A 26249-nucleotide genomic window follows, 5' to 3' on the forward strand; every position below is an offset into this window, starting at 1 on the left:
ATTCTCCTACTCCTTCACTCATTCTATTCTCAATGATGTCCATTGTCATCATCCATCAAACAGAACACGGACTCTCCAGATTGCCCTTTTTTGTAGCATCATATGGAACATTTGGGTTGCATTTTGGGATTGGATTTTAAAAAGAAATTGTTTCCGAACCAATTCGATTATTTTGAAAGCAGTCAGAGAAGCAAAAGAAGTTAGTGCGCTGCATGTTCTGAAACCTCAAAGAAATGTTATCTCAGTGTCTTGGAGCTCCCCCCCCCCCCCCCAGGCGGTGGGAACGTTGAAGTTCAATATAGACGAGGCAAGTAAAGGGAGCCCAAGATTGGCTGGAATTGGTGGTATTTGCTGGGATCATAATGCATCTCTTATGTGTTGCTTTTCTTTGGGTATTGGAACATCGTACGCAATCACAGCAGAAGCGTTGGCAATTAGGCAAGCCCTTCTTATTGCTTCGTCTCACAATTGAAAGCAGATTATTATTGAAAGTGACAACAAACTAGTCATCAAGCTCCTTAAGGGGTTGTCTGTCACTTGTCCTTGGGGGATCAAGTATATTATACAGGATTGCCTACAGTTAATCAATCGTTTTACTGATGTGAGCTTCATTCATATCTTCAGATAAGCGAACTCTGTTGCTAACTCTTTGGCCTCTTCTGCGACATCAGCTCAGCCTTCCTTTTCTCTTTTGTGTGATCCTCCCACTTGTATTCGCACTCTATTATTGGCTGATTGTACTGGCACAAGGTTTTATCGTTAATAAAGCCTTTTGTTTACCAAAAAAAAAAGAGGCCCCAAGGTTAGCAAGCGGGATAAAATTGGAAAAAAAAAAAGATGTTTTGTGGTGTCCATTGTTTCATTAACTCTGGAGTGGATTCATTGGATTGGATTGGATTGGATTGGTGTGCTCCTGGATTGTGACTTTGTTGAACGTGAAAAGAAAAAAGAGGGGAAGAGGGGTTCCGATTAGAGAGGAAGAGGGAGCCCTATGGTTTCATTGTAAGCCCCAAGTTCTTTCTTCAGTTTGGGCGAGTACATGGGAGGATTGATAGGGGTATCCTTTCAAGGTAGGGGCAGGGAGGGTGGGTGACGATGAAGAGGGAAGTGTCAGGAAAAAAAATTAAGAAAGGAGGAGTTTCAGTAAATATAGGCGAAGTGTAGGGGAGTGATAGTGAATTCCCCAAAAAAGAATCGATGTTAGAATCAGTCTCTAGTCTATGCCAATTCTCATTCTTATTGACTTAGAATCGGCCGAATCATTCATTTGATAAAACCAACCGATTCAGGGGAATCTTAGTTGGAATATTCACCACTGAAACCCATAACGAATCAATTCCGGCCCATTCTAAGCAGTGGTTTCAGTTTCAAATCGATGCCCTTAAATAGAATCTTCTCCCAATCGATTACATCAGACGGTCATAAACTAATTGAGCCCCACAAAGTTCTCCATCTACCGCAAATAGTGACCCCGCCCCATTAACATCTGAAATAAATGACAGCTGAGAAGAAACAGTTGAGTTCTGAGTCTTCTAATAGGATCCATTCGTGGATTGCCCAGATGGTTAGGGCAAATTGAGGATTGTGTGGATAAATGCATAGTCCCAAATTTGATTCATCTGTGTATCTGCTTTGACACCTTGGTTAAAAAATAATAATAAATAAATAAATAAATAGAAAAAATTCTGACAGAAAAAATGTCTCACACTTAACAAATCCCATGACGACATTGTTAGGTTTAATCCACCAAAATTAACCCAATTCCCAAACAAATGGAGGCTAAACCCTCCATTAATCCATCAAGATGACAACACATGTTTCTAGTTTCCACTTCCATCTCCAATTCTCCATCCGTACTTAGTCAAAACTTTAAAGAGTCCTCCCTTCCTCAGTTTTCTGTTGTAGCTGTCGCGATTCTCATATCTCTTCTTCCCTTAACTGTTTTCCACAATGAAATGACCTCATAATTTCTCTCAAAATTTCATCTAAAGGGTAATTTGATAGAGAAGACATTCAGTTCTGGTCTCAAATCTCAATCAAAGGAACCCCTTTGGGAATTTGAATTCCGTGTCATCTTACTACTGTAACTATACACGATGAGGCCATGACCCAACCCAAAAATATACATAAAAGTTTCGGATCCCCCTTCACACTTCTTCACACAGATTAAACTCTCTCTTCAGCTCTTCTCTTGTGGGCTAATCAGTTTCTTCTCTTTTATCAGTCATGAAGAAGGAAAGGGTCGTTGCGTACCTCTGTTTTCTGTGTCTATTGTTGCCCATATTGGTTTCGGCTGAATGTACTTGTGAGAAAGATGAAGAAGGAGATCGTAACAAGAGCTTGGCTCTTAAATATAAGATTACGGCCTTGTTTTCGATTCTTTTCGCAGGTGGCATTGGGGTTTGTTTGCCAATGATGGGGAAGATGATTCCAGATCTGCAACCCGAAAAAGATATCTTCTTCATCATCAAAGCTTTTGCAGCTGGTGTCATTCTAGCAACTGGGTTCATTCATGTCTTACCAGATGCATTCGACACTTTAACCAACCCTTGTCTCAAAGGGAAGGCTTGGGAATTTCCGTTAACTGGTTTCATTGCCATGATGGCTACGATTGGAACATTGATGGTAGATAGTTTGGCTACAGGATACTATACCAGGTCGCACTTCAATAAGTCGCAACCAGAGAAAGGAGACGAGGAAGGAGCAGGAGAACATTCAGGTCTTGTTCATGTTCATACTCATGCCACTCATGGCCATGCTCATGGGTCTGGTATTGCTATTGCATCTGAAGGCTCGCCCACAACCGCCCTTATCCGGCATCGCGTAGTTTCGCAGGTATTTTATTGTTATAATTAATTAATTATTAATTTCTTCTGTTCCCCTTTTCTTCCATTTTAATATTTCATTTATTTCTGTTTTTCATTCCCAAAATGAATGTTTCTCTGTTCTGTTTGTTTTTATTTTCCATTTTTTTCATCACCTATTCAGCAGGTATTCTTGATACTTAGTTTTCATTCTTTTTCCTCATCCCCCTCCCTCCCCTGTTTCTGTAATTTTTTTATGGAAAGGATGTAATTTTTATTTAATTATGTAAATTCAAAGAGTTTAATTAATTATGAATGTGGTAGGTTTTGGAGCTGGGAATTGTTGCACATTCTGTCATCATTGGAATATCATTGGGTGCTTCTGAAAGCCCCAGTACCATAAAGCCTCTGGTTGCAGCCTTAACTTTCCACCAGTTCTTTGAGGGAATGGGGCTTGGTGGATGCATCACCCAGGTACCTGTTTTGTCACTGCAATTTTTTTTTTTTGGGGGTTCAATCCTTCCCCTAATTTTTTCTTTATCTGTTTGTTAAATTGATTGGTTTGTGATATTATGTGAGTCTCATTCACAGGCCATCACTGAACAATACCTTCTTTTCTTTTTGTTATGAGTTCTGCTAAGATGAATGTTCTCATGTGCAGTAGGACCATATGCATTGATGGACAAAACAATCAACATTGCTACTAGAACCATGTGGTTTTGTTGAGTGGGTCCAACCATTGTAGCTCTTTCTGATAATGATCAAGTCAGGCTTTAGGTTGGCCATCCCACTCATCTCTTTGTTTAGGAACAGAGAATAGATGATCATGTAATTTCAAGAAGACTGCTTTGTAGTAAAGTAGATCAGTAAAAGAGAATTCTGTAAATTCTCTCTTAGGGAGTCAAAACATTTGTGATTGGACAAAACAATCAACATTGCTACTAGAACCATGTGGTTTTGTTGAGTGGGTCCAACCATTGTAGCTCTTTCTGTTTATAATAATCAAATCAGGCCATATAGCTTGGCCACCCCCACTCTTCTCTTTGTTTAGAAACAGAGAATAGATGAACATGTAATTTCAAGAAGATTGATTTGTAGTAAGGTAGATCAGTAAAACAGTATTCTTTAAATTCTCTTTTAGGGAGTCAAACATTTGTGATGGAGCACAGTTCATTCCTTGCTATAGTGATAAACAGTTCAGAGTGTGTTCTGGAGGATGCCTTTCATTCCAAAGAATTGTGCACCTAAGTTGAGTTATTTGTTTTGTGGACTGTCTTTCTTCAATTCATAACCTGATATAAGTTTTGAGATAAACATCAGAAGCTATGAAACCTTAATGTATTGTGTTTTGATATGCTAAAATATGGTTACATGGTTTTGATAGGCAAAATTCAAGTCAAGAGCAGTTGCAATTATGGCAATCTTTTTCTCCCTCACTACACCAGTTGGGATTGCACTGGGCATAGGAATAACAAATGTCTATGATGAGAACAGCACAGCAGCACTAATTGTTGAAGGGATTTTCAACTCTGCTTCAGCTGGGATATTGATCTACATGGCACTTGTTGATCTACTAGCAGCTGATTTCATGAATCCTAGGATGCAAAGCAATGGAAAGCTTCAGTTTGGGGCCAATGTCTCCCTTCTTGTAGGAGCAGGTTGTATGGCCCTTCTAGCTATATGGGCTTAAGTTGTTGGTAGAGGTATAGAAATTTTTATAGTTTTTAGTGAATCCCTTCTTCACCCTTGCTTCCCTTTTTGGATAATTTGCTTCTTTTTATAGGTTGTTGTTGTGAAAATATACATAAGAGAATTTTCATCATTGGCAAAGTTAGGATCTTTTTTTCTCCTTACTAGTTTTGGTAGAGAACAGGTATATGGGAAATGGGAAGTCTCTTTCATTTAGATCAACAATCCAACGTCATTCAAATTCTTATTTCTCTTATTTTCTTTGGGCTCCTATGTTTCCCAATAAAATTTCTTATTTTTTGGCCCTGAGAAATATATTTTTTTGAAGCAGTTGGAGGTATGAGGGCTTTAAATCAACAAATCTTTCCATCTTATCTGACACAATATCTCTAATAACCAGCTCTTGCCTGTGATGTGAGCCTCAATTTTATTTTAGAAACTGTTTCTTATGTGCTGTTCATTTGACCTATAATAGGTGTGTTCTTGCACAATTTGTTGTTTCAATGAATTGTGCTAATTTCTAGTTGCCTTGAGTATCATTCCAAGTGGAATTTAAACACAAAATTGATTTTTTGGAAGGGAAACAGACTCTCATGTTTATTCTCTTGCAAGAGGATAAAGTGATCCATCATTATTTTCATGATTAATTGAGTGTAAGGTAAAAAGTTCTAAGGCTTTGAGAAAACCCTAGAACAGTGGTGGTGGTCATAATCAACAGGAACAGCTTCCTGCAATGATAGGAAGGACCTGTAGTAAAAGAGCTATGATCGCGTGGAAGTCTTGTAGTAAGACTAAAGGTAACATGTATCTCCCCCTCTATTGTTTTGATTAAAATTTGAATGACCGATATCCTATCAGTAAGATGATCCTTGTCCCCGTTTCACCAAACAATGACAACAAGAAACAAAGTAGGATCACATAAAGATTTTCAACTCACTTGAAAAGAATCAAGTCTGGATTTTAAAGCATCCCTACATGGATAATTCCCATAGTAAGTACTACCTGAAGCTACTGTGCTCATATTTTAAGTTTGGTTATATACTTATATCTAAGCCTGCCAAGGCAAAGCAAAGCCTACTATTACCATCCAAGAGGCAGGTGTGGTGACTTAAGAAAGAGTATTAAAAATGGGGAAGAGTTCTCTGTCTTGGAGCGCAGCCCCTGCACCAGCACATAGGTCAACGGAAGCGCATGTAGAAGCATCAATAGGACAGGCATTATTTCTAGTCATAGGGGGCAGGGCAGTCATTTTGTCCCTTCCCATCCCATGTGTCCAGGTGTAGGTGCTCTGCTCCTGGACAAAGTTCTTTTTCCTATATTTTTAATGAAAAAATGATTTATGTGGGGTGGAGTGTGGGGGTGAAATGATTGTCCCGCCTCTCATGGAAGGTGGAAACCCCTCCCTTATTGATGCTTCGTTCCTTACTCCCATTGGTTCCCATGTTGGTGCTAGAGCCACACTCCCGGACAGCCCTAAAAATATTTATTGACAGCATAAATAATGTAACCAATTATTTTATTTGATAGACATAACAAAACCTCTGACCTTTTCCCCTCATATCCTTATTTCCAGTATGTCATTCAATGTTATCATGGTCACCATGGAAGATATTTATAACTGTAATTATTTCTCTTACTAAAGTCCTCACAATAAGAATAATCATTAACCTGTGGAATTCAAAAGCATCAATTTTCTTTGAAGTGAAAAATCTTTGGCACCTCATCTTCTTGTGTCTTATCTGAAGTCTGAGTCCCATTGTCAAAGTTGAACTATTAGAGCTCTAATGGATGAAGCAATCATAGGAAGTGGGAACCCAAGAATGATTAACCTTCAATTTCATCCATAGCTTCAAAGTGGTTTAACAAGTGAACCCTATCTGAAATAAAAACTATTGCCTTTACTGCACTTACCACCCATTGCTCAGAATCTTTTATATGGAGTACCTTTGAATTTATTCCATCAGTACAAAGAGTCAAAGACACAGGGATATGGACTAGCAATAGTGTAAGCTTCAGCAGATTTTCCCTCAAGGATCTTTTTGGGACTCAAAAATATTGAATCATCTTGAAACTTTCATTATCTGAGAGGTTCAATACTGCTTTTGGGGTATTGCTATTGGGGTGGACCAGTAAAAGCAGGGGCAGAGCCTGTATCTTTCCTAAGGGAGGGACGAAGCCAAAGATGAAGCCTAATTCATTGCAGTGTTGAAGATGAGAGGTAAATACAAATCTCTTTTCTAATCAACTACAACTAGTATCCCAGTAGATGAGATGAAGATGAGGCTTAGTAAGTTGAGTTGATCTTGGGTTGCATTAAAAAAAAAAAAAAAATTGAAAGTAAATTAATACTCTAAACCAATTTCTCTTTGTTTAGTGGGTTTGTTTACTTGGCTAATTCCTACTGAAAAGGAAAAACACAAAAGGATTGAATAAGAAAATGTGGTTCACTCTGTGATCATAGGGATCTCATTGGGTGTTTCTCAAAGTCCCAGTGTAATAAAGCCTCTGGTTGCAGCCCTGACTCATGGAACATGGTGGATGCATCTACCATCTCTTTTTCTTCATCCACACAATTTTTTCTGTTTATTTTTCTAGTCTAATGTTTACTTTGACTTTAAGGTGGTCAATTCTTCCACTCTAGGCCCACCAACCATCCCTGTTTCTACTGGTTGCCTCACATATTGTTTTAATTCAAAATGGGCCCAAGTTGGGTTTTAACTAAAACAAGCCAACTAATATTTCAAATTCTTAGCCCATACGACCACTCAACTCTGCAATTCAATTGTCTTCCCCTCAGTTCAGTTGTTACACTTGTAGGGTTACCGGCTAAGAAGAGCTAACCATGGCATTTGTTATCTTAACAGGCAAAATTCAAAACAAAAGCTTTTGTAATTATGGAACTTTTCTTCTTCCTTACTACACCAATTGGGATAGCAATAAGTCTCGGGATAACGAACAGTTACAACGAGAATAGCCCGAAAGCTCTCATCATTGAAGGACTGTTTAATGCTGCTGCTGCGGCCAGTATTTTGATTTCCATGTCGCTGGTAGATCTACTAGCAGCGATTTTATGAGTTCGTGGTTGCAAAACAATATGAGACATAGATAGGAGTACAGATCTTTCTTCTCTTAGGGGCTGGTTGTAAAGCTCTTTTGGCGAAATGGGCTTGAGCTGTTGATAATATAGGTGGGCTTTGAGTGAAATGCCTTTTTTTTTTTTTTTTTTTTGTAGGTAAAACTGTTTGAAACATGAGTTGTAAGTTGTAGCCTCTCTTCTGTACCTTTGTGAGATAGTTATCATTTTCAAGCAGGGTGGGGATTAAAATGTCATTTAATGCGGAACGTACAGTTATCAACAATATGAGACTTCAGTTTCTTCTGAGGGTAATAAGGTCATTTGAAGCAGTTTTTCAGTCATATCAGCGTTTATTTTTTCCTTCTCTAATCGGAGTCGAAGAAGAAATAGAGACAAAGGAGTAGGTCAGTTGGAGATCGAAATAGAATTGGAAAAAAAAATTGTTGTTGCTTAGTTGCAGGAACTTTCCTGTGGAAAATACCTAGTGAATAATTCTATTTCTTTAGCTGTGAGCCCAAGTAGCAAGAAAGTTCATGCAACCCGGTAGCAACAGAATTTCATCAGAAAATAATCTAGTTGTAGGGGCCACAAAACCAAGCAACAATCTCTTACCCTTAATTTTTTAAGACACTTGTAATCCCTTGTTAACATCTTTCCATTATATTATTAGCTATGCATTTGATTTTTCAAAAGCTAGTGAATCTTCAAAGTTTATAATTGCCACATGACCAGTCAAAGCACAATGGGGAACTAGGTGATCTGTCTTAATTTTTTTTTTACCATAAGATGTACTAGGTGATCTGTCACATGCCAAATATTGTCCAACTACCTAAATCCCATAGTTGAAAAGATAGATGGATCAACAAATTGTTACTTAATGCTAAAATAGTAGCTCATTAATTCATATTAATCATGAGATTAGCTAAAGGGCAAGACTAAATCAGTAGAAGTTTTAGTCCAAACCATGGAATTAGTTCTTGCTATCAATACAGGTATTGGTTTCTGTTGATACCGATCAAAGAGGATAGGTGGGTATCAGTCACTTTTGTCCTTACTTTTCAGAAGAAAAAAAATACGTTTTTCTTTACTGTTTTACCCCTAAAACTATATGGGTAACTAATCCAGATCGGGAATTGGTCTCAGCTGATTCCTATACAATGCCAATACTTGAAACCATGGTCCATACAGAATTTGCCACATGGTAAAATAAAATAATAAAAAATTGACAAAATTTTCTTTCTCCAAACACCCACTCTTCTCTTTACCCAAAAAAAAAAGCACTCGTCTAGGGTTATTTTGACCATGTAACCCGTAATGTGAATGATATCATTGTCCACGCACCATTGATACGATGTGGGAGATTTCCCCATATTGGCGTGGGTAGGGGGGAGGGGAGGGAGGACCCTCTTCCATGTAATTCATATGTAATTGAATAAATAGGGCTGGGCTGGATCGGGACAGGCTGAGCCCAAGACTGGGCCTGAAAATCACACAGGTTGAAAATCCCAGCCCAGCCCACGCCACGCCTGCCTTCCTTTTCCAACTCTTCAAGGATGACCATTCTCACTGTTAGAGGGATTCCTGGACTGTCTTTGTCGATAAATATATTCCAGTTCTTGGAATTGGGTTTCTTGGTTTTGTTGTGTGATCACATGGACTTCATTTGGTTCTTCTAAAATCTATGAAGTAATAAACATTTTTTTGTACATCCCCAAGGAGATTAGATAACCCATGTCTCAACACATTAGAGCTGTCTCGATTGGTAGTGTTTCTTGGATGTTACCTTCAATTCCAATATAAACTAGATGCCTTTGTCTCTCATTGTCTTTCCCAGAGTCTATGTTTGGTTGCTAAGAAAAAAAAAAAAAAAAGTATATATAGTAATAAGATAAAAAATCATGATGATGTAATGTTTGATTTATGTCTTTTTTTTCTTTTCTTTTCTTTTTTTTTAATCCAAAAATTTTTGAATTTTTTTCTTTTCTTTTCTTGGATCTTGATTTCCCTGGTGCTTGCTTATCTGTTAGCAACTGGTTTTATGAACTCTAGGATGCTAAAAGCAGGGTAAGGATTCAGTTGGGCACTAAGGGGAAAATGTCTCTACTTCTTATAGGGGCAGATTTTATGTGTATATTGGCAAAATGAACTAAAATTGATGCTATAAAGGACTTCTTCTTTTTGTAAAGTATTATCAGCATTTACCCATTTATCTTCTGTTTACATGTTTTCCTCTGTTTCTACAGTCCCTCCACTGTTCTTTGATTTAGTGAAGATATGTACTTCAACTTGGAATTACACTTTTGAATGATTCTGATTACATAGAAACTTTCTAGCTTGAGGTGTCTATTGAAATCAAATTGGAATCAGATTGCAGTCACTTAACCTCATACACCATGTAGGGGTAGGGAAAGAATATTTCTGTTGATTTGATAGCTTAGATCCCATTCATTAGAGTGAAAAGTGTAAATATCCAACCCAAAAGTCCAAATTCTTGGGTGGAAGGAAGCCTTCAGGGATAACTGATGTGGGACTATTCTCCCAACACTTATCCTCACTTGTAAGCAGATGGAACTGCGTACACATGCTGGATACACAAATGATGGAATGAGATAAGAGGCAGGGTCATAACCTGCCTTGATTCCATGTAAATATCCAACCCAAATGCTTGGACTATTGGATGGAGGGACTCACTGGTCTATGGGGCAAAGAAAGCCTTCAGGGATAACCAATGTAAGACCATTCTCTCAACAAAAAGAACCCTTTCCCAATCCCAAAATAAGTGCAAGATGAAGCCAAGTTAGTAGGTTACCCTATGATTTCATCAATGGATAATTATTGATTTGTCCTAAGGCAGTAGTGGTGATAGTCCAACTTATAGTAAAATCAGGAAGGACAAGGTACATTTTAGATATAATTTACTTTCAAGAAGTGCAAAATAGATGGGCAATCAAAGCATCATATGCTTAATAAGGGGGGAAAATGTTTATAGAAGTTGCACATCCTTTGTCTAAACAGGATTAATTTCCAGCAATCCTTGGACTCAAGGCATAAGATGAAACTTTCTTAAAGAAATATAGGGAATTCATAATCTGTAGTCATGCTTATATATCAGATCCAAAGTCATATGACTGATGATAACACAGTGTCATGTTTCAATGCTACACATTGTCTTCATAACAAATTTCTGTTCATCCAACTCAACTTGAGTGGCACAGTCTATCACTCCTTGTCTTTATAATGTAACACAGCTTCTCCAAACAATTACAAACTTCTTCTCCTTTTCCTTCACTTCCATTGTCTTGCCATGACAAAGCTTCAACCTAATTCACCTAATGTTTTAGCAATCTACTTCTACCTTTTTATACTCCTCCCTGTTTTAGTCTCTTGTGACTGTAAATGTGATGCTGTAGAAGACAAGAGTCACAATAGAACTGAGGCAATTAAATACAAGATAGGTGCCATTGCTTCACTTCTGGATGCCAGTGGACTTGGGGTTTGTATTCCCATCCTGGGAATAAATTTCAGGTTTTACGGCTAGAGAATGATGTTTTCTTCATGATCAGAGCCTTTGCAGCTGGTGTGATCCTATCAACAGGTTTCACACATATATTACCTCATGCATTTGATAAATTAAGGTCCCCATGACTAGATCAGAATATGTGGAAATTCTCATTCACAGGCTTTATCGCTATGATGTCGGCAATTGGGACTTTGATGGTGGACACTTTTGCAACTAGTTTCTATAAGAGGTTGCACTCTAACAAGGCTCAACCAGTGACAGAAGATGAAGAGAAAAATGGAGAACATTCAGATCACCTTCATGTTCATTCACATGGTTCAAACTTGATTGGTGAGGCTTCAGTTAGATCTGAACTTACTCGCCATCGCATAGTATCACAAGTTGGTATTGCTGAAAGCTCATTGTTAACTTCTGTATCAGCAATACCAGTGTGGGTTCTCTTTCATTGTTCTGGTCTTGTTCTCTCTCGCTTTATCAAATCATAATCATTTTTTAAGGTGTAAGGGCTCTACCAAGAAAAATGAATTGTGTGATATAACATCTTGAACTACTTTGGTTTTGTTTAGTTGGTTTTCTTGATATATGCTTTTGGAAGTGCCTCATCAATGATCTGTTCTCCATGCTTTGTGAAAATGGATCCTCAAATTTGTTGGTTTTTGATTCACCATTCTTCTTCTGCTCATCCTCATTTTGGGCTATTCTCTGAACATAATATCTAGTCATTCATCTATTTTGCCTTTCTGTGTTTCCCTCTTTCTGTCTGATTAAAAATTTATAAGACTTGGACTAAATGTTGCTATTTAATTATTATCAATACTCAAATCTCATTGCAGGTTTTGGAACTAGGAATTGTGGTTCACTCTGTAATTATAGGTATTCCACTTGGGGCTTCCAGAAGTTCACAAACAATAAAACCTCTGTTTGCAGCCCTATCATTCCACCAGTTCTTTGAAGGCATGGGACTTGGTGGGTGCATCTCTCAGGTATCCAACTCTAAATCATATTAGTTTTCTAAATTACTTCTGTCTGCCTTCAAGCTTGGTTGTGTGCTTGAGCATCCCATCTTCTAAAGTGTATTCAAGCAATCCCTGTTTTTAAAGGGTATCCAATGATTTTTCAAGCAAAATTGATGAAACAAATGCTTAAGCTCATACCCTAGTGACTAGTATTGCTTCATAATTCCTGCACTAAAGACTACTAAATTTAGAAAGACATGCCCACATGTTCTCTTTTACAATTTCTCTTTGAAAATCCCTTATATGATGCATTCTTTAATTGTACTTTCCAATTTCCCTTCCATTAGTGTGTATGTTAAGTTACTATTTGGCTTATCCAATTCTAAATTCCCCAAGCATTTCTCTTTCCTTCAGTTTTGCACTAAACTTGTTCTAAGTTTTAAAAAAAAAAAACCAGGCGAGATTTGAAAGTCAATCTGCTGCAGCTATGGCACTCTTTTGCTCCCTTACTACCCCGGTTGGGATCACTGTGGGGATTGAAATAACAAGTGCTTACAATGAGAATAGCCTAACAGCTCTCGTGGTTGAAGGAGTTCTTGATTCTGCTGCAGCTGGGATTTTGATTTATATGGCGCTCGTAGACATACTAGCAGCTGATTTTATGAACTCCAGGAGGCAAAACAATTGGAGGCTTCAATTAGGAGCAAATATCTCACTTCTTCTGGGGACAGGTTGTATGTCTGTCTTGGTTCAGTGGGCTTAAAGTGCCATAATAGGTTTCATGGGAATTTTCCTAATAAAATTTTAAGTACTCCAATGCTTCCTTCAGTTTTCATAAGAAACATAAGCTACTATTTGAGTCTCACCTAGCTAAGAAAAATATACAAGTTCCATCAATAAGAAGTGAGACACTTCCCTTACCATGTCTTCAAGTGTTTTACATCCTGGAGTTCATAAAATCGGCTTCTTGAAGATGAACAAGCAATGAATATGATTAAGAACTCTGGATCTCTCTGTTTATGCTGCTGCTCTCAATAAAGCAGGCCATGTTGGCCTTTTGGGTTGGTTGATTGTTGAAGCCTTGAGAGCTACAGATTGTTTAGTTATCATCCTAGAGGGAAACAGGAAACTTCTTGTAGCAGAAAATATTACAGAAAGCTTATAGTGATCATTTCAAGAAAAAAATTGATATAAAAAATATTGTTATCTATTTTCCTTTGCACTATTGATTCACTGATTTTTTTTATTTTTTATTTATTTTATTTATTTTTTTTTTTTTCGGGTAAGAAGAAAGATAAACTTAGAATGCAAGCTAGTCATCATATAGGCACCCTCATGGAATAGGACCCTATACATATATATATATATATATATAATATATTTTTTTTTTCCGGGTAAGAAGAAAAGTCATTCAGTAGAAGATCGTGTACAGCTTAGGCCATTCTGTCTTACAAAAAATTGACAAGGCCTCCCTTGCCACGCTAATAATGGAAGTGACATGAGTCATTCCCTCAATCAAATTAACACTATATGACATGTTTTAGGCCTCTCCGTAAGTATATATTTTTTGGATGGAGGTCTCCGACGACATCAGAATAGGATGATATTGCACCAATGAAAGGGAGGGAGATAGATTCGTTCAGTAGGGGATTCTTGAGGGGAGAGACTGTTAGTGTGAATCCCATGATCATTATGTGAGAGGGTGTGGGAAGAAATCCCTACTCAAGACAATTTTTCTCATTCTGTTTTTTAATGAAAACTCCCAAACCAAAGATATTTAGGACTGTAGAAAAGATTACATCGCAAGTTGTGAAGGAAACATTCTCCCTTGTCACAAAATTTTGACTATAATAAACTAACCTTCTATGGTTTCAAATATATATATTGAATGACATCTTTGTAATTTTCGGTCAGTTGTGCATTTGAGGCTGGAATTTTATTGATGAGATGGATGCAGGGGTCCTCTATCAGATACACCCATGCATTATCATGTAGCTGATTGCAAAGCATTGAACTTCACCAGCAACAGTGACATTTAGATCTGGAGATCTACTCCCCCCCCCCCCCCCCCCCCCCCCTTACTCTCCCCACAGAGAATGCAAACTGTACAAGGGATGTACTGAATTTACTAGGTTTTTGATTGGCTGAAACAGAATTATCTTTGATCCTCCCATTGGGGCAAGATAAAAATATGATTAGAATCCTACATTTTATGTCAAAAACATAATGCAAGAGGTCGAGCTGAAGAAGACTGAGACTCAAATCAATTAAACTCCACTCAACTTAGTCTAATACCAACTAAATGGGGTTGTTTACGTCGATCCTTTTTCTTCAGTCAGCTCTATTCAAAGTCATACCTGTTATAAAAGCTATGTATATATTTCCTCATCACTGCTGTTAGAATCAGTTTAGGCCCTAACCTATTCTTTTGACTCCTTTAATCTGAATCAAACCTCCATTTTCTATTGGAGCATTTGAAAGCTCTGTTGCACATGTCAATGCCATTTCAAATGTTGCAACTTACCATCCATCGATGCTACTCCAAAATTAGTTTTAGCTTGTTTATTTATTTTCTGATTTCATGATTCATCCATCTTGACATCCTCATCTAAGTTACACTAAGTTTTATTCGGCAGTTATGAGGAGATAATAGGTTAAAAAAAAAACCGTAAGGACCTAGTTTATCTTCACCCTCAGTGAAGAAGATTCCTTCACCGACATCATTGTAGAAAGATGGGTGTCAACTAGTAAGGGGAGTAATAATAACATTAGCTTCATAGGTGTTTTCTTCTCCCACAATGAAAGAAACTTTCTCCAAATCGTAATACTAAACATAACAGTTCCAATTCTTTTCCATCTGACTTTGGTCAGGTCTAGTTTTAAAAACTATTGCAAAAAAGAAATGTTTAATAAAAAACTCATGTAGTATGGGATTTTTTTTTTTTTGGGGGGGGGGGGGGCTTACTAAATTACCACCTTTTGTAGGCTACAAAGTATACATAGTTAAAACACCCTTTAGAAATTACAGGGAAATAGATACCTATGTTGTCTCTTCAACCTTATAATTATTTTCTCTTTCTTCCTTGAGCATTACAGGCCCTTACTAATGGTACCATCTCACACTATAATTGATGTGTCATGGAAGATTTCTCCTCGCCATAAGCATGGGGAGCCCTCTCCCAAATTTAAAATTAAAAGTCATAATTTTCTATTGAGATTTATGTATATAAGGGTTTTAAAATCTTGCCTCCCACCGCAGTTTTTTCCTCTTTTTTTTTTTTTTTTTTTTTTCTTTCTCACCTTTTCATATCTAGAATTATTCAAATTTTAGTTTATGATTACTAATAAAAGCAAAACTTTTGCATACATTCTTATTGCCAAATCAAGAAGGAATACTCAGTTTGCATACCATATAGTTGTCATTTGGTAAATGACTAACTAATCAAGGTTCAGTTTAAATGAAATTGGCCACATGGTATACTGAAACATTAAAATTCAGAGTTTCTATCATAGGGATGCATGATATATGGTTTATAAAAACCATTCCTTTCTTTTGTTAAAGATAGGTATCCAAGTCTTCAGCCTAACTAGTCCCTTAGGCCCATACTGATCTCACAATCGCATAGATTGAATCATACTAAAATTAAATGAGAGCCATTTAACTTTCACTGACAATGTAAACAATTCCCTACATATTCAATGATCAAAATTATCAAATCATTGTTCTACGTGGCAAAAATAATCATGCCAAATATTATTTTTATTTTCAATTTATTTTACGACAGCACTATCAAATAATCAAATACAATGGGTGGAATAAATTAAGGCTCTCTTTGGTATGATTTCTATTTGTAATTATTAATTATTTTTGACAATAAATTATGGACCACAAATAGAATTCGTTTGGTTACTATTTATAAAATATATTATATAATGAGAAAATAGGTTTCAGTTTTTACCTTCAGCTTTGAGCTTTGAGCGAGAAAGACGATAGGATTTGGGTTTTTATCTGGAAAAGTATGAAATATACTGAAGTTACCTATATACTATTGATTTTGAGTAGTTTTATACACGTGCTCATTTAAGGTAGCAAAAATCAACATAAATGATTTGTGATTTGTTATTTATTATTTATTTTAATTTTAATTTATCACAAATAGAAATAAGTGCTATAAATTATACCAAACATTTGTAAAAATAGAAATAAATCAAAAAAAATACAAATAGAAATTACAGAGCGTAAATGATTGAGAAAACAATTTGTTATTAACGTAGAAAGGCGGCATTAGAATCATAGGGATCCGTGGCGCAATGGTAGCGCGTTTGACTCCCAACCAAAGGGTTGGTTGCGTGTTCGATTCACGTTGGGTTCAATACCGTCTTTTTCTCTTTCCTTCACGTCCGGTTCGGATTCGGCTTCTCTATGGCGCGGAGGGAGGTGTGCCATATATCGTCTGGCCCGCCATAGAAATTAGACACGTGGATTTTTAATCGGGTGGTATAGTTGTCTTAATATCATAGAGAGGCGATACACCTTATCACCCTCCACAGAGCACCCAATCCCTCCCATCGTGTTTCGTTTTTCTGAAAACAGAATAGGGTTGGGGTGCGCACGAAATTAGTTCGGAACATTGGCCGCCGGTGACTTCCCTGGAATTGCTTTCTCTCTCTCTCTCTCAACTTCGTCTGGAACTGGCCGTTCATCCCACCATCTCCATAAGGCTGTCGGTGACTTCCCTGGAGCTGCTCTTTCTCTCTCTCTCTGCGAACTTCGTCTGGAACTGGTCGTTCATCCCACCGAAACCATAAGGCCGCCGGTGACTTCCCTGGAACTGCTCTCTCTCTCTCATACACTTTTATCAATTTTCTAGGGCATCGGATCGTTTGAAGACCAGCTCAGGCGTAGGCTGCTTTGTCTGTGTCTCGCTCTTCGCTCAAAAGATTGCAAGCGGCTAATTCTTTGTAAGTCTTCTCACTCTTCGCTCAATAGATTGCAAGCGACTAATTCTTTGTGAGTCTTGAACCCTTAACTCGTTCCTTTTCAGATAGAAGCTCTTCAATTCAACTGTGGTGGTTTTCGTTTTTGAGATGAGTGTAGTTTTCAGAAGGAAAGCAAAAGCTTCAATCTTTTTTTCCCCTCGAAACATATCCACAGCATTTTCAATTGGGCTTGCTGCGGCTTCATCATCTAAGGATTCCTCTGTTGTCTCCTTCAATCCATGGATTCAGCAACTCAAAACGCCCCAAACTTCGAACCCCAGGGTTTCAACCCACTTGTTCTCAACCCAGTCCGGCAAATTCCAAGAATACGAAATGCCCTCGGTTACTTGGGGAGTGATTCAAGGCCGAAAGGAGAAGCTGGTATCTCGTGTTATCATCTGCGATTACTTGAAGAGTTTGGGAATAATTCCGGATGAGTTAGAGCATTTGGAGCTACCGTCAACGGTTGAAGTGATGAAGGAGAGAGTTGAGTTCCTCCAGAAGATTGGGCTAACCATCGATAGCATCAACGAGTACCCGTTGATGCTTGGGTGTAGTGTTCGGAAGAATATGATTCCTGTTTTGGGTTATTTGGAGAAGATTGGTATTCCCAGATCGAAACTTGGAGAGTTTGTGAAGAATTACCCTCAGGTTCTCCATGCGAGTGTTGTGGTTGAGCTCGTCCCTGTTGTGAGGTTCCTTCGAGGTCTTGATGTTGAGAAGCAGGATATCGGATATGTGTTGCAGAAGTACCCAGAGCTTCTGGGTTTTAAGCTTGAAGGCACTATGAGTACTTCGGTGGCTTATCTTGTGAGTATTGGAGTCAGCCCCAGAGATATCGGGCCTATGGTCACTCAGTACCCTTACTTCCTTGGAATGAGAGTTGGCTTAACGATCAAGCCTATTGTTGATTACTTGGTCTCTCTGGGTCTTCCCAAGAAGATCTTAGCTCGGATGTTTGAAAAAAGGGCTTATATTCTAGGATATGACCTCGAAGAAACGATGAAGCCGAATGTGGACTCTTTGATCAGTTTTGGAGTTAGGAGGGAAGCTCTAGCTTCTGTTATAGCACAGTTTCCCCAGATACTTGGGCTCCCTTTGAAGGCTAAGTTGTCTTCTCAGCAGTATTTCTTTAACTTGAAACTGAAGATTGATCCTGAAGGTTTTGCTCGCATCATTGAGAAGATGCCCCAAATTGTTAGTCTTAATCAAAATGTGACTTTGAAACCCATTGAGTTCCTCCGTGGCCGTGGGATACCACCTGATGATGTAGCAAAGATGATTGTGAAGTGTCCACAATTGGTTGCTCTCCGTGTTGAGCTAATGAAGAATAGTTATTACTTCTTCAAAAGTGAAATGCAACGGTCATTGAGAGAGCTCCTGGAGTTCCCAGAATACTTCACTTACAGCTTGGAGTCAAGGATTAAGCCCAGGTACCAGAGATTATCAAGCAAGGGGATCAAGTGTAGTCTGGCCTGGTTCCTTAACTGCAGTGACCAGAGATTTGAAGAGAGACTGCAGGCTGATTATATTGAAACAGAAAGTATGGGGCCATCATTTTGTATAGGTGGTAAATTAGAGCTGCCAGGGGGTGATATTGTATCAGATGAGGATGAAGATGAAAGTGATGATGAAATAGTCTACAGACGCACTGTATCTCTTTAGTAATTTCTTTGATGCATCAAATTTAATTTATATACTAGATGATAACATGATTCTCTTTTTTATTTTCTTGCGTATTCTTCATATATACTTTTTCCTGTTGAATGAATTTCCACAGTGAATGATCTCCAAGAATGAATGATTCTGTTGTCAATTTTCAACCATTACATTCATAGATCCCATTTTCTTATAGGATTCAGGTGCTGGTGGTGTTTTACAAATCCGGGCTATTACTCTTCCTTTTCATACACAAGTATACACAAAAGAGTCATTAAGCTGCAGCAAATTCAGAGTAGTAATGGCCAGTCATTACTCTTACCATGAAAATGTTTGCACGAGCAGTTTAAGTCTGATATGGTAAATTTCTTAATGACCCTGTTTGCTTGTATCTCTTTTGGGATGCACTAAAACGCTCTCTGCTTGGTTCTTTCTCTGCGATCACACAGCTATGTACAACCTCAAAGTTGGTATTTGAAGAAACTTGGCTTTTGGAGTTCTTACCTCTCTTTCGCAGTTCGGTTTGTGCCTTGAGGTGCGGCATTTCTTATTTCTAGTATGCTTATACAAGAACAGGCCTTAACATAGGCTAGAGGAGTAAGATGAACTCTCTAGTCAAAATGAATGCTAAGCAGAGACCATTCTACTTTTCCATTTGAAATAATATGCGGCATTCAAGTTCTTCAAAACGAGATTGTATCCGTTGCTCGTAGGATCACCTGGTCGTACGGGTAAGCATACAACATCTGTCCCTTTTGCTTTCAAATATACTTCTTTTCACCCATGTATTGGTAAGAAGTGGGACAGGTGTTGGATGCTCACACATACGGTTAGGTGATCGTACGAGCAGTATATCCATTGTCTTTCAAAACAGGAAAGTGGCAGAATTAAACGAACCTTCTACCCCTGACCCCCTCCCCCCAACACGCACACAAAAAACCATTCTATATTGTGTCAAACTTGTTGGGTTCAAAAATGTAAGAAGGGTACCTGCTTACTTTTTCTGTCAAATATTGAGGGATCAAGTTTTCTTTCACCCACATTACCATCTTCGATCCATCTAATTGAACTAACTAGGGAGGGATGTATGTTTTCGACTCAGTACAATAGGGTTGGGAATTTATGATGACATAGGAATCCAATCACAAGGTCAAATCACCAGTAGTGGGGGGATTTTTTCTACTGCATGGGCGAATGAAAACATTTTCTGGAGGAAGAATCACCCAATCTCTAACCTACATTTGTTTCACTTTTTGGCATCCTAAAATCAAATCCCCAAACATCCTCATTTCTGTGTAGATATTTTGTGTCCTCTCTTCCACCTACTCGGATTGAAAAAAGAAATAAAGCACATGTTTTACTTTGCAAACAAGAATTGATCCTTAAGAGTACCTATAACTATAACCTTATTTAACCTAGCCATTTATATTTAGGGCAGAGGTTCTCCAAAACGTCATAGTGGGAAACTACACCAACGTGAGGGCGGTAGACGGATTCATTCATTAGGGGTCCACATTTTGTCTGAAAGAGAGTGGTAGTGTAAACCCAATGGCTCATTATAAGAGAGGGTGTGGGATACATTTTCCTCTATATTTAATACTCTTGAGCAGCATGTCTTTGATGTCCCCAAATCATCATTCTGGCATACACAATGTATGACAAGGACAATGATTTCTTTCGGTTATCTGTAAGGGATTTTACTTCTGGTTCGCTGTGTAGTAAGCCTCAAGCTGATCGGGTTTCGAACTTGGTTTGAGCAAGGGTGGGCAATTGTTACTCTACACTGTAACTGACCACAATAAGAGGCCCCATAGGTTGGTAGATTCACAAGTCTGCTATATAGTATTACTTTTTATAAGAACTTTAATCTTTTTTTTCTTCTTTCTTGGGCATACTTGTTACTGATATTATTTCTTTTGTTACTCTCTGTTAGGATCTTCTGCAGAATGCTTGGAACCAATGAGGATGATGTTTTGCTTTCAGAAGAGTCAGATGAGAACGTTTATGTTAATATTAGACACACTAAGGATTTCCAGTTCGTGACTGTATGTACATTCTCAAACAATTCTTCTAAGGTAGAATCACTCCATTGCCCTTTTAGATTGTCCTTTGGCAATCCTTCTATGCTGCTAGTGATTTTAGGCTATCATTAATTCATTTTTCCCCTAATTTGTACAGGTGTTCTTGATAAATTCTGCTGATCCTTTGGCTGGCATGACATTGGTGTGGGAGTGTGAAGCACAAGCCCACTGCATTGTCGAACATCATCGAGGACTCCTTTATCTGTTTACGGATGCCGCAAAAGATGGACAACCTGTTGACTCCCATTATCTGCTCCGAACTCCTGTTGGAACATCTAGTTCCAGATCTTGGGAAGTTAGCTCATTTGATTTTTTAGAGCTATATCTTATCATGCCATTCTTGTTTAAGTTTTTTTTGGTGTGAATATTCTTGTTCAAGTTCTGCACAGCGAGTCCTAGGAAATGTGTTTGTTAAATTCATTGTCCTTGTGTAACATTTGATTTCTCTTAATCTGCTCTCTCTTAAAAGTGATGGAGGTCAGGATTTTCTGAATTTGTTCAGTTAATCTACCATTGCCTAGTGGGAAGGTGAGCTTTCTATTTTTTATGATATGCTTTTGATCTTGTGTTCAACATTCTAGGTTATTTTAATTCTCTCTGTATGTCATCACATTCTATAATGGTTACAATCTTGAGTCCGCAAGAAAGTATTTGTTTGCAACAGATAACCCACTTACGGTTGCTCATAGTTTCATTTTGAATAACTGATAGCCATGTGGTAGTGAGCAAGGAATTTTCATACTTTTTGGTTGTATCTGCCTTCAGTTTCTTCTTAGCACTGTCATGATCCATGTTATTACCTTTCAAGGCATGCCAATGGAATTATGGAACCACAATTCCTAATTCACTGTGAGATTTATCCTAATTTTCTCTCTCTTTCTGGCAGGGAGCAATTCATCTGAAGGAGCTCAATCCACATTTCCTTCCTCTTCCAAAACACGTTTCTCAGATTTCGCCTGGACCGAACTATGACTACTACTCCTCAACCATGTGATTTACAATATCCTCACCAGTGGTATGTGAATTGTTCATGCTGGTTTAATAAGAAAACTCATCTCTTGGAACTTCTTCATCACATAATGTCATCACATAATGTCTATTCACTGATTTAATGCTATATTGAAAACCTGTTTATGTAAGTTCTTTTACGAACATAGTCTATTTTTGGCAAAAAGGGAATGGTGTTTAGGTTCCAGGAAATTAAATTTATCTGGTATCTACTGCCAGTTAAAGAGTTATGGCCCCCTTAAACCTCTTAATATGAATAATCCGAAGCAGCTATTTCCATATATAAACCTCTTAGTTTCAAGACAATCAACAGTCCAACCCTGAAAAGATTCCTAAAATTTATTCAAGATTTTTATTTTAAATCGTAGAGATATCTTGACCACTTGCTAGGTGTTGTGTACCTTGCGAAATACAATACAATCATTGATCATGAATAACTGTGCAGTCTATGGAAAACATAAAGAAATGGGCTGTTCTCTTTTGAGAGCAGGGAGTATAAGCAAGGGAATCTCAAACAGAAAGGAACTAGTTATGAAATTTATGTAATTTTCAACTTTGGCATCCTAGGTCCTTGAAATAGGTTACTGGCCTTTTGACTCTCACCAGTTTATCATAGTTTGACCCATGCAATTGACGCTGTCTAACTGGTTCTATTATCTAGTTTTCATCGACATTATCTCAACTTTTTAGACAAGGAAAAAATATCGTAGATCCTTAAAAAAAATTGACTACTTGAGCAACATGGTAGAAAAACATTTGCTTGAGTAGTCTGTTTTCATTTTCTGAATACAAATGAAGGTAATGTAACCGTTTACAGCTTATACTTCATAGTTTTGCATGTGTCTGTATATGATGAATCATCTGTGTTTTTTTCTGTTACTAACCCATACAGATGTTTTTGGCAGATGCCTGATACTGTGGTGGATTATAGCTTGTCAGATGGAAAGTGGATTATTGTACAACAACAAAATGTTTTGCATGAAAGGACTCGAACTTTGTATGGTACAGCTTCTTCTAGGAGCTTAATGCTCAAAGACAATCTCGGGAGGTATTCAGCTCATAGTTGTCAAGGCGTCGCCAAGGCGTCCAGGCGGTTTGCCTGGGGCCTAGGCGACAGCCGCCTTGTTGCACTGCATGTTGCCTTGTGTTTCGGCACTTATTTATGCCAAATATCATTCAAGTAAATGTTTTTAATATTTGTTATTTCATTTACTTAAGATACTATTCATAAATAAGCAAATATCCCCTATTTGAATCCAATAAAAATAGTTTAAAAATCAAATTCCAAAAGGATAAAAAGTCAACCCCCCAGTCCAAGAACAAAAATTGGATTTTGGTTATAGGGACGATTTTCAATTTTTAAATACTAGGGTTTTTCTCAATTATGAAAATTTTATAAATTCTATCACGTTAAAACATTGCTAAAAACCAAAAGTCCGGTAAAAAAATATTTTGTTTTGATATTCATAAAATTATTTTCATTCAGGCAATTTTAACAGTATTCGCGCACTTAAAAATAAGTTTGATTGAAGCATAACTTTGTCATTGCAACTCAGATTTAAGTAATCTTAGACTTTTTAGAAAGCTGGTTTTATATTATAACTAATACAAAAAGTCTCATGTAAAAATAAAATCATTTGACCAGTCAAACTTATTATAGAATAAGAGCATTTCTCTAAATGTTGATTTTTTATAACTTAATATGACTTAATGTTAATTTTTTATGATTTGATGTGGCTAAATGTTGATTTTTAATGACTTGATGTGGCTTAATCTTGATTTTTTATAATACAAGGTATATATAACTTACTAAATAATGTTAGAAAATAGGAAAAATAAAAAATAATACTTGTTCGCCTTAAGGCGGGCGCCTTCTCGCCTAAGCGCTTAGACAACCCTCCACCGCCTTGGTTTGCCTTGGCACCGTGACAACTATGATTCAGCTTTTTGACTCCCCCATTAGCTTGTCCCTTTTTGTTTTTTTTAGTTGGGAAGTTTCAACTGTTGGATATTGACCGGAAAAGTAATGGTTATTTCTGTAATCCAGGAAACCTTAATGAAGGCAGAAGGATATTTGGAACAGATAACAAAGATCTTTACTTGTCTTTTCAAGGGTTGCTAAACCGCAACACACCTCAGAACAAACACGCATTTCTCAGAGACAGTTCATGGATCATAATATTAGGTATTGTTATCCCTTCTCTCTAGCCCTTGGAACTTGTCATTTCTCATATTTTTCATATTTTCTGTTGACTTCTTGATACAGCCAGCCAACCTAGCTTCTAGATTACAAATTCAAGATCACATCAGCTCCTCCGCAGGCTCATATCTGAAAATTTTCCTGATAAACCAGGGCTGAAAGGTGTGATGGGGGAAAAAAGATGAGAAAGAAGAGATAGGAGGGTTGTTATGGGACTGTGAACAGTACCCGGGAACAATAAATTAGAAGAAAAAGAGGAGAGAAGCCTTCACCTGGCACACACTAAAAATAAAATTTCTTTAATTCCTCTCTAATCTATAGGGGGTTAGTTATTTAGAAGGAAAACAAAAGAGTCTCTTAAAGTCTATTAATTAGCAATAACTTTAAGATACTTGACTAATTAGAATTGTTGAAGCCTAAATCTTCTAGATGACTTGGGCCCAACCCAACTAACCAAAGGAAGACTCTTTAATGACTAAACTGATGCCAACAACTACACTACCTAATGGACCGTACTACCAATTAAATATCTATTTTCATAGCCCTGGTTTTCAGTTTCTCTCAAAGTGCTAACTGAAAGAATTTTACCTAAATGGTCCAACTCTTTATCTTGACTGTACATCACGGAATGTTCTCAAATACTGAATTTGAAACTTAAACCTAATTGTTGTTCGAAACCATTTGAATGTCTTCTATTATCAGGGGTGGAGGAGGTAGGGGAAAAAATGCCACCATGATGGTAGACGCACTAAAAAGCATAATTCTATTAATGATTATATTTCCTGTGCTAAATTCCTTATTGAGGAAGAAATTGTGCAAGAAAACAAGCTTGCTGGTTGGGGATATAGTGCAGGGGGATTTCTTGTTGCTTGAGCTATTAATTCTTGCCGAGATTTATTTTGTGTAGCAATTTTGAAGGTAGGCACAAAATGATTAATTTGGTTCGTAGTTAGTATTTTTTTCTTTTTATATGCCTCTTGAGCTCTTCTTTTACTGCTCCATCTATAGAATTAATTTTATATTCATATATCAATAAAAATTGTGTGTGTGTGTGTGTGTGTGAGATAGATCAATCTCAATCAAAACTACCGAGATTTCATTAACTTCTTTAATGCAGGAGTAGATTACAAGTAACTAACTCCGTAGTTTATAACCCCTGCTATTTATGACCCTAAACGCATTCTGCTGAATTTAACAACAGATATAGTGAAGGAAAACAGGTATTTGCAGTGCAAGGAATCAGCACTTGAGACTGCTTTTCTTGTCAAGATGGTAGAAACCTAGTCTACGCCCAGAGTTCCAACTACCTAAAATTCCAAACATACCAATTGAATTTGTTGATGCCTGCCCAGAGTCAAATGGTGGAGATGCATCAGTTAAATGCTTCCATTTGGGTAGATCACGACCCTCTGCTCTGGAGTCCCAAATTTTCAGTGGCTTGGCCAGGAGCGAAATCAAATTGCTGGATGTGGTCTATTTTTGATATTGATCAGGTGTTGTTGATAAGGGATCTGCTTTTTGTTTCAGGGAGGAGCTATCTAGCCTTTTTTAAGTGGCTCATTTAGCAAACTATGGGACAGTGAGGGGAACTTAAAATGGCAGGATGATGAGTCAACTTATATTATGTGGGTGTTTTATACTTTGTTTATTCCCCCCCCCCCCCCCCAAAAAAAAAAAAAAAAAAAACCCCTTGATATAGGAAGCTCATTACTTGTGCATATCAGCACAGGTAATTGTTTATGATAAAATTGCATTTTTTGATATGTATGTTGTGAAAGGGCCCTAAAATATTGAATCTAGAAATGTTCAGTAGGGAAATTATTTGGTTACACTCCAGCAAGCTGTGGAATTCTGATGCTTGTCATTCTTATATATATATTCCCCTTCTTGATGATAGTGAAAAACAAAATTTCTTGAGATGCTTTATTGGGTAATCTATTTGTTTTATTTTCTTTATCTTTAATAATCCCTGTCATGTAATTTTTCATCCTTTTATTTCATCACTGATTAGCATTAGTCTACAGGGATTAATGCACTGTTCATCACCTGAGGTTCACCAGTCCTATGCTTAAAGCAATGGTAAAAGTTTGGACTGCCAAGGCAAATGCCTGGCTTTGAGTCTCGTGGACGGCTACTTAGTTCGAAAATGCCAAAGGTTGGAACAGACTCCAAACTCATCAGTACTGTGTAATGGTTTTTTTTTTTCTTTTTTGAATGGATCTAACACTGATCTAATGCCCTCTTTTGAAAGCAGTAGGTAATGTCCTGTTCTATCT

The 26249-nt window shown here is 37.5% G+C and overlaps 2 protein-coding genes, 1 non-coding gene and 2 pseudogenes across 3 annotated transcripts; all 5 read left to right on the top strand.

The window, feature by feature from the left end:
- The first annotated feature begins 1837 nt into the window (after positions 1–1837).
- LOC122093488 (zinc transporter 8-like) lies at positions 1838–4754 on the top strand. The gene is made up of 3 exons (XM_042663833.1): positions 1838–2835; positions 3129–3278; positions 4189–4754. Exons 1-3 carry the CDS (start codon positions 2227–2229, stop codon positions 4492–4494), a joined length of 1065 nt encoding a protein of 354 aa, XP_042519767.1. The 5' UTR covers positions 1838–2226; the 3' UTR covers positions 4495–4754.
- Positions 4755–10873: 6119 nt separating this feature from the next.
- Positions 10874–12808, top strand: LOC122092807 (annotated as a pseudogene).
- Positions 12809–16342: 3534 nt separating this feature from the next.
- Positions 16343–16418, top strand: TRNAG-CCC. Its single transcript has one exon. It is a non-coding gene; the product is annotated as a tRNA-Gly (tRNA).
- A 162-nt stretch (positions 16419–16580) lies between these two features.
- On the top strand, positions 16581–18771 carry LOC122094022 (transcription termination factor MTERF4, chloroplastic). The gene is made up of 2 exons (XM_042664619.1): positions 16581–17007; positions 17091–18771. Exon 2 carries the CDS (start codon positions 17134–17136, stop codon positions 18688–18690), a length of 1557 nt encoding a protein of 518 aa, XP_042520553.1. The 5' UTR covers positions 16581–17007; positions 17091–17133; the 3' UTR covers positions 18691–18771.
- A 454-nt stretch (positions 18772–19225) lies between these two features.
- LOC122094024 lies at positions 19226–26249 on the top strand (annotated as a pseudogene).

Source organism: Macadamia integrifolia, chromosome 11, assembly GCF_013358625.1.
Source record: "Macadamia integrifolia cultivar HAES 741 chromosome 11, SCU_Mint_v3, whole genome shotgun sequence".
Lineage (NCBI taxonomy): Eukaryota > Viridiplantae > Streptophyta > Magnoliopsida > Proteales > Proteaceae > Macadamia > Macadamia integrifolia.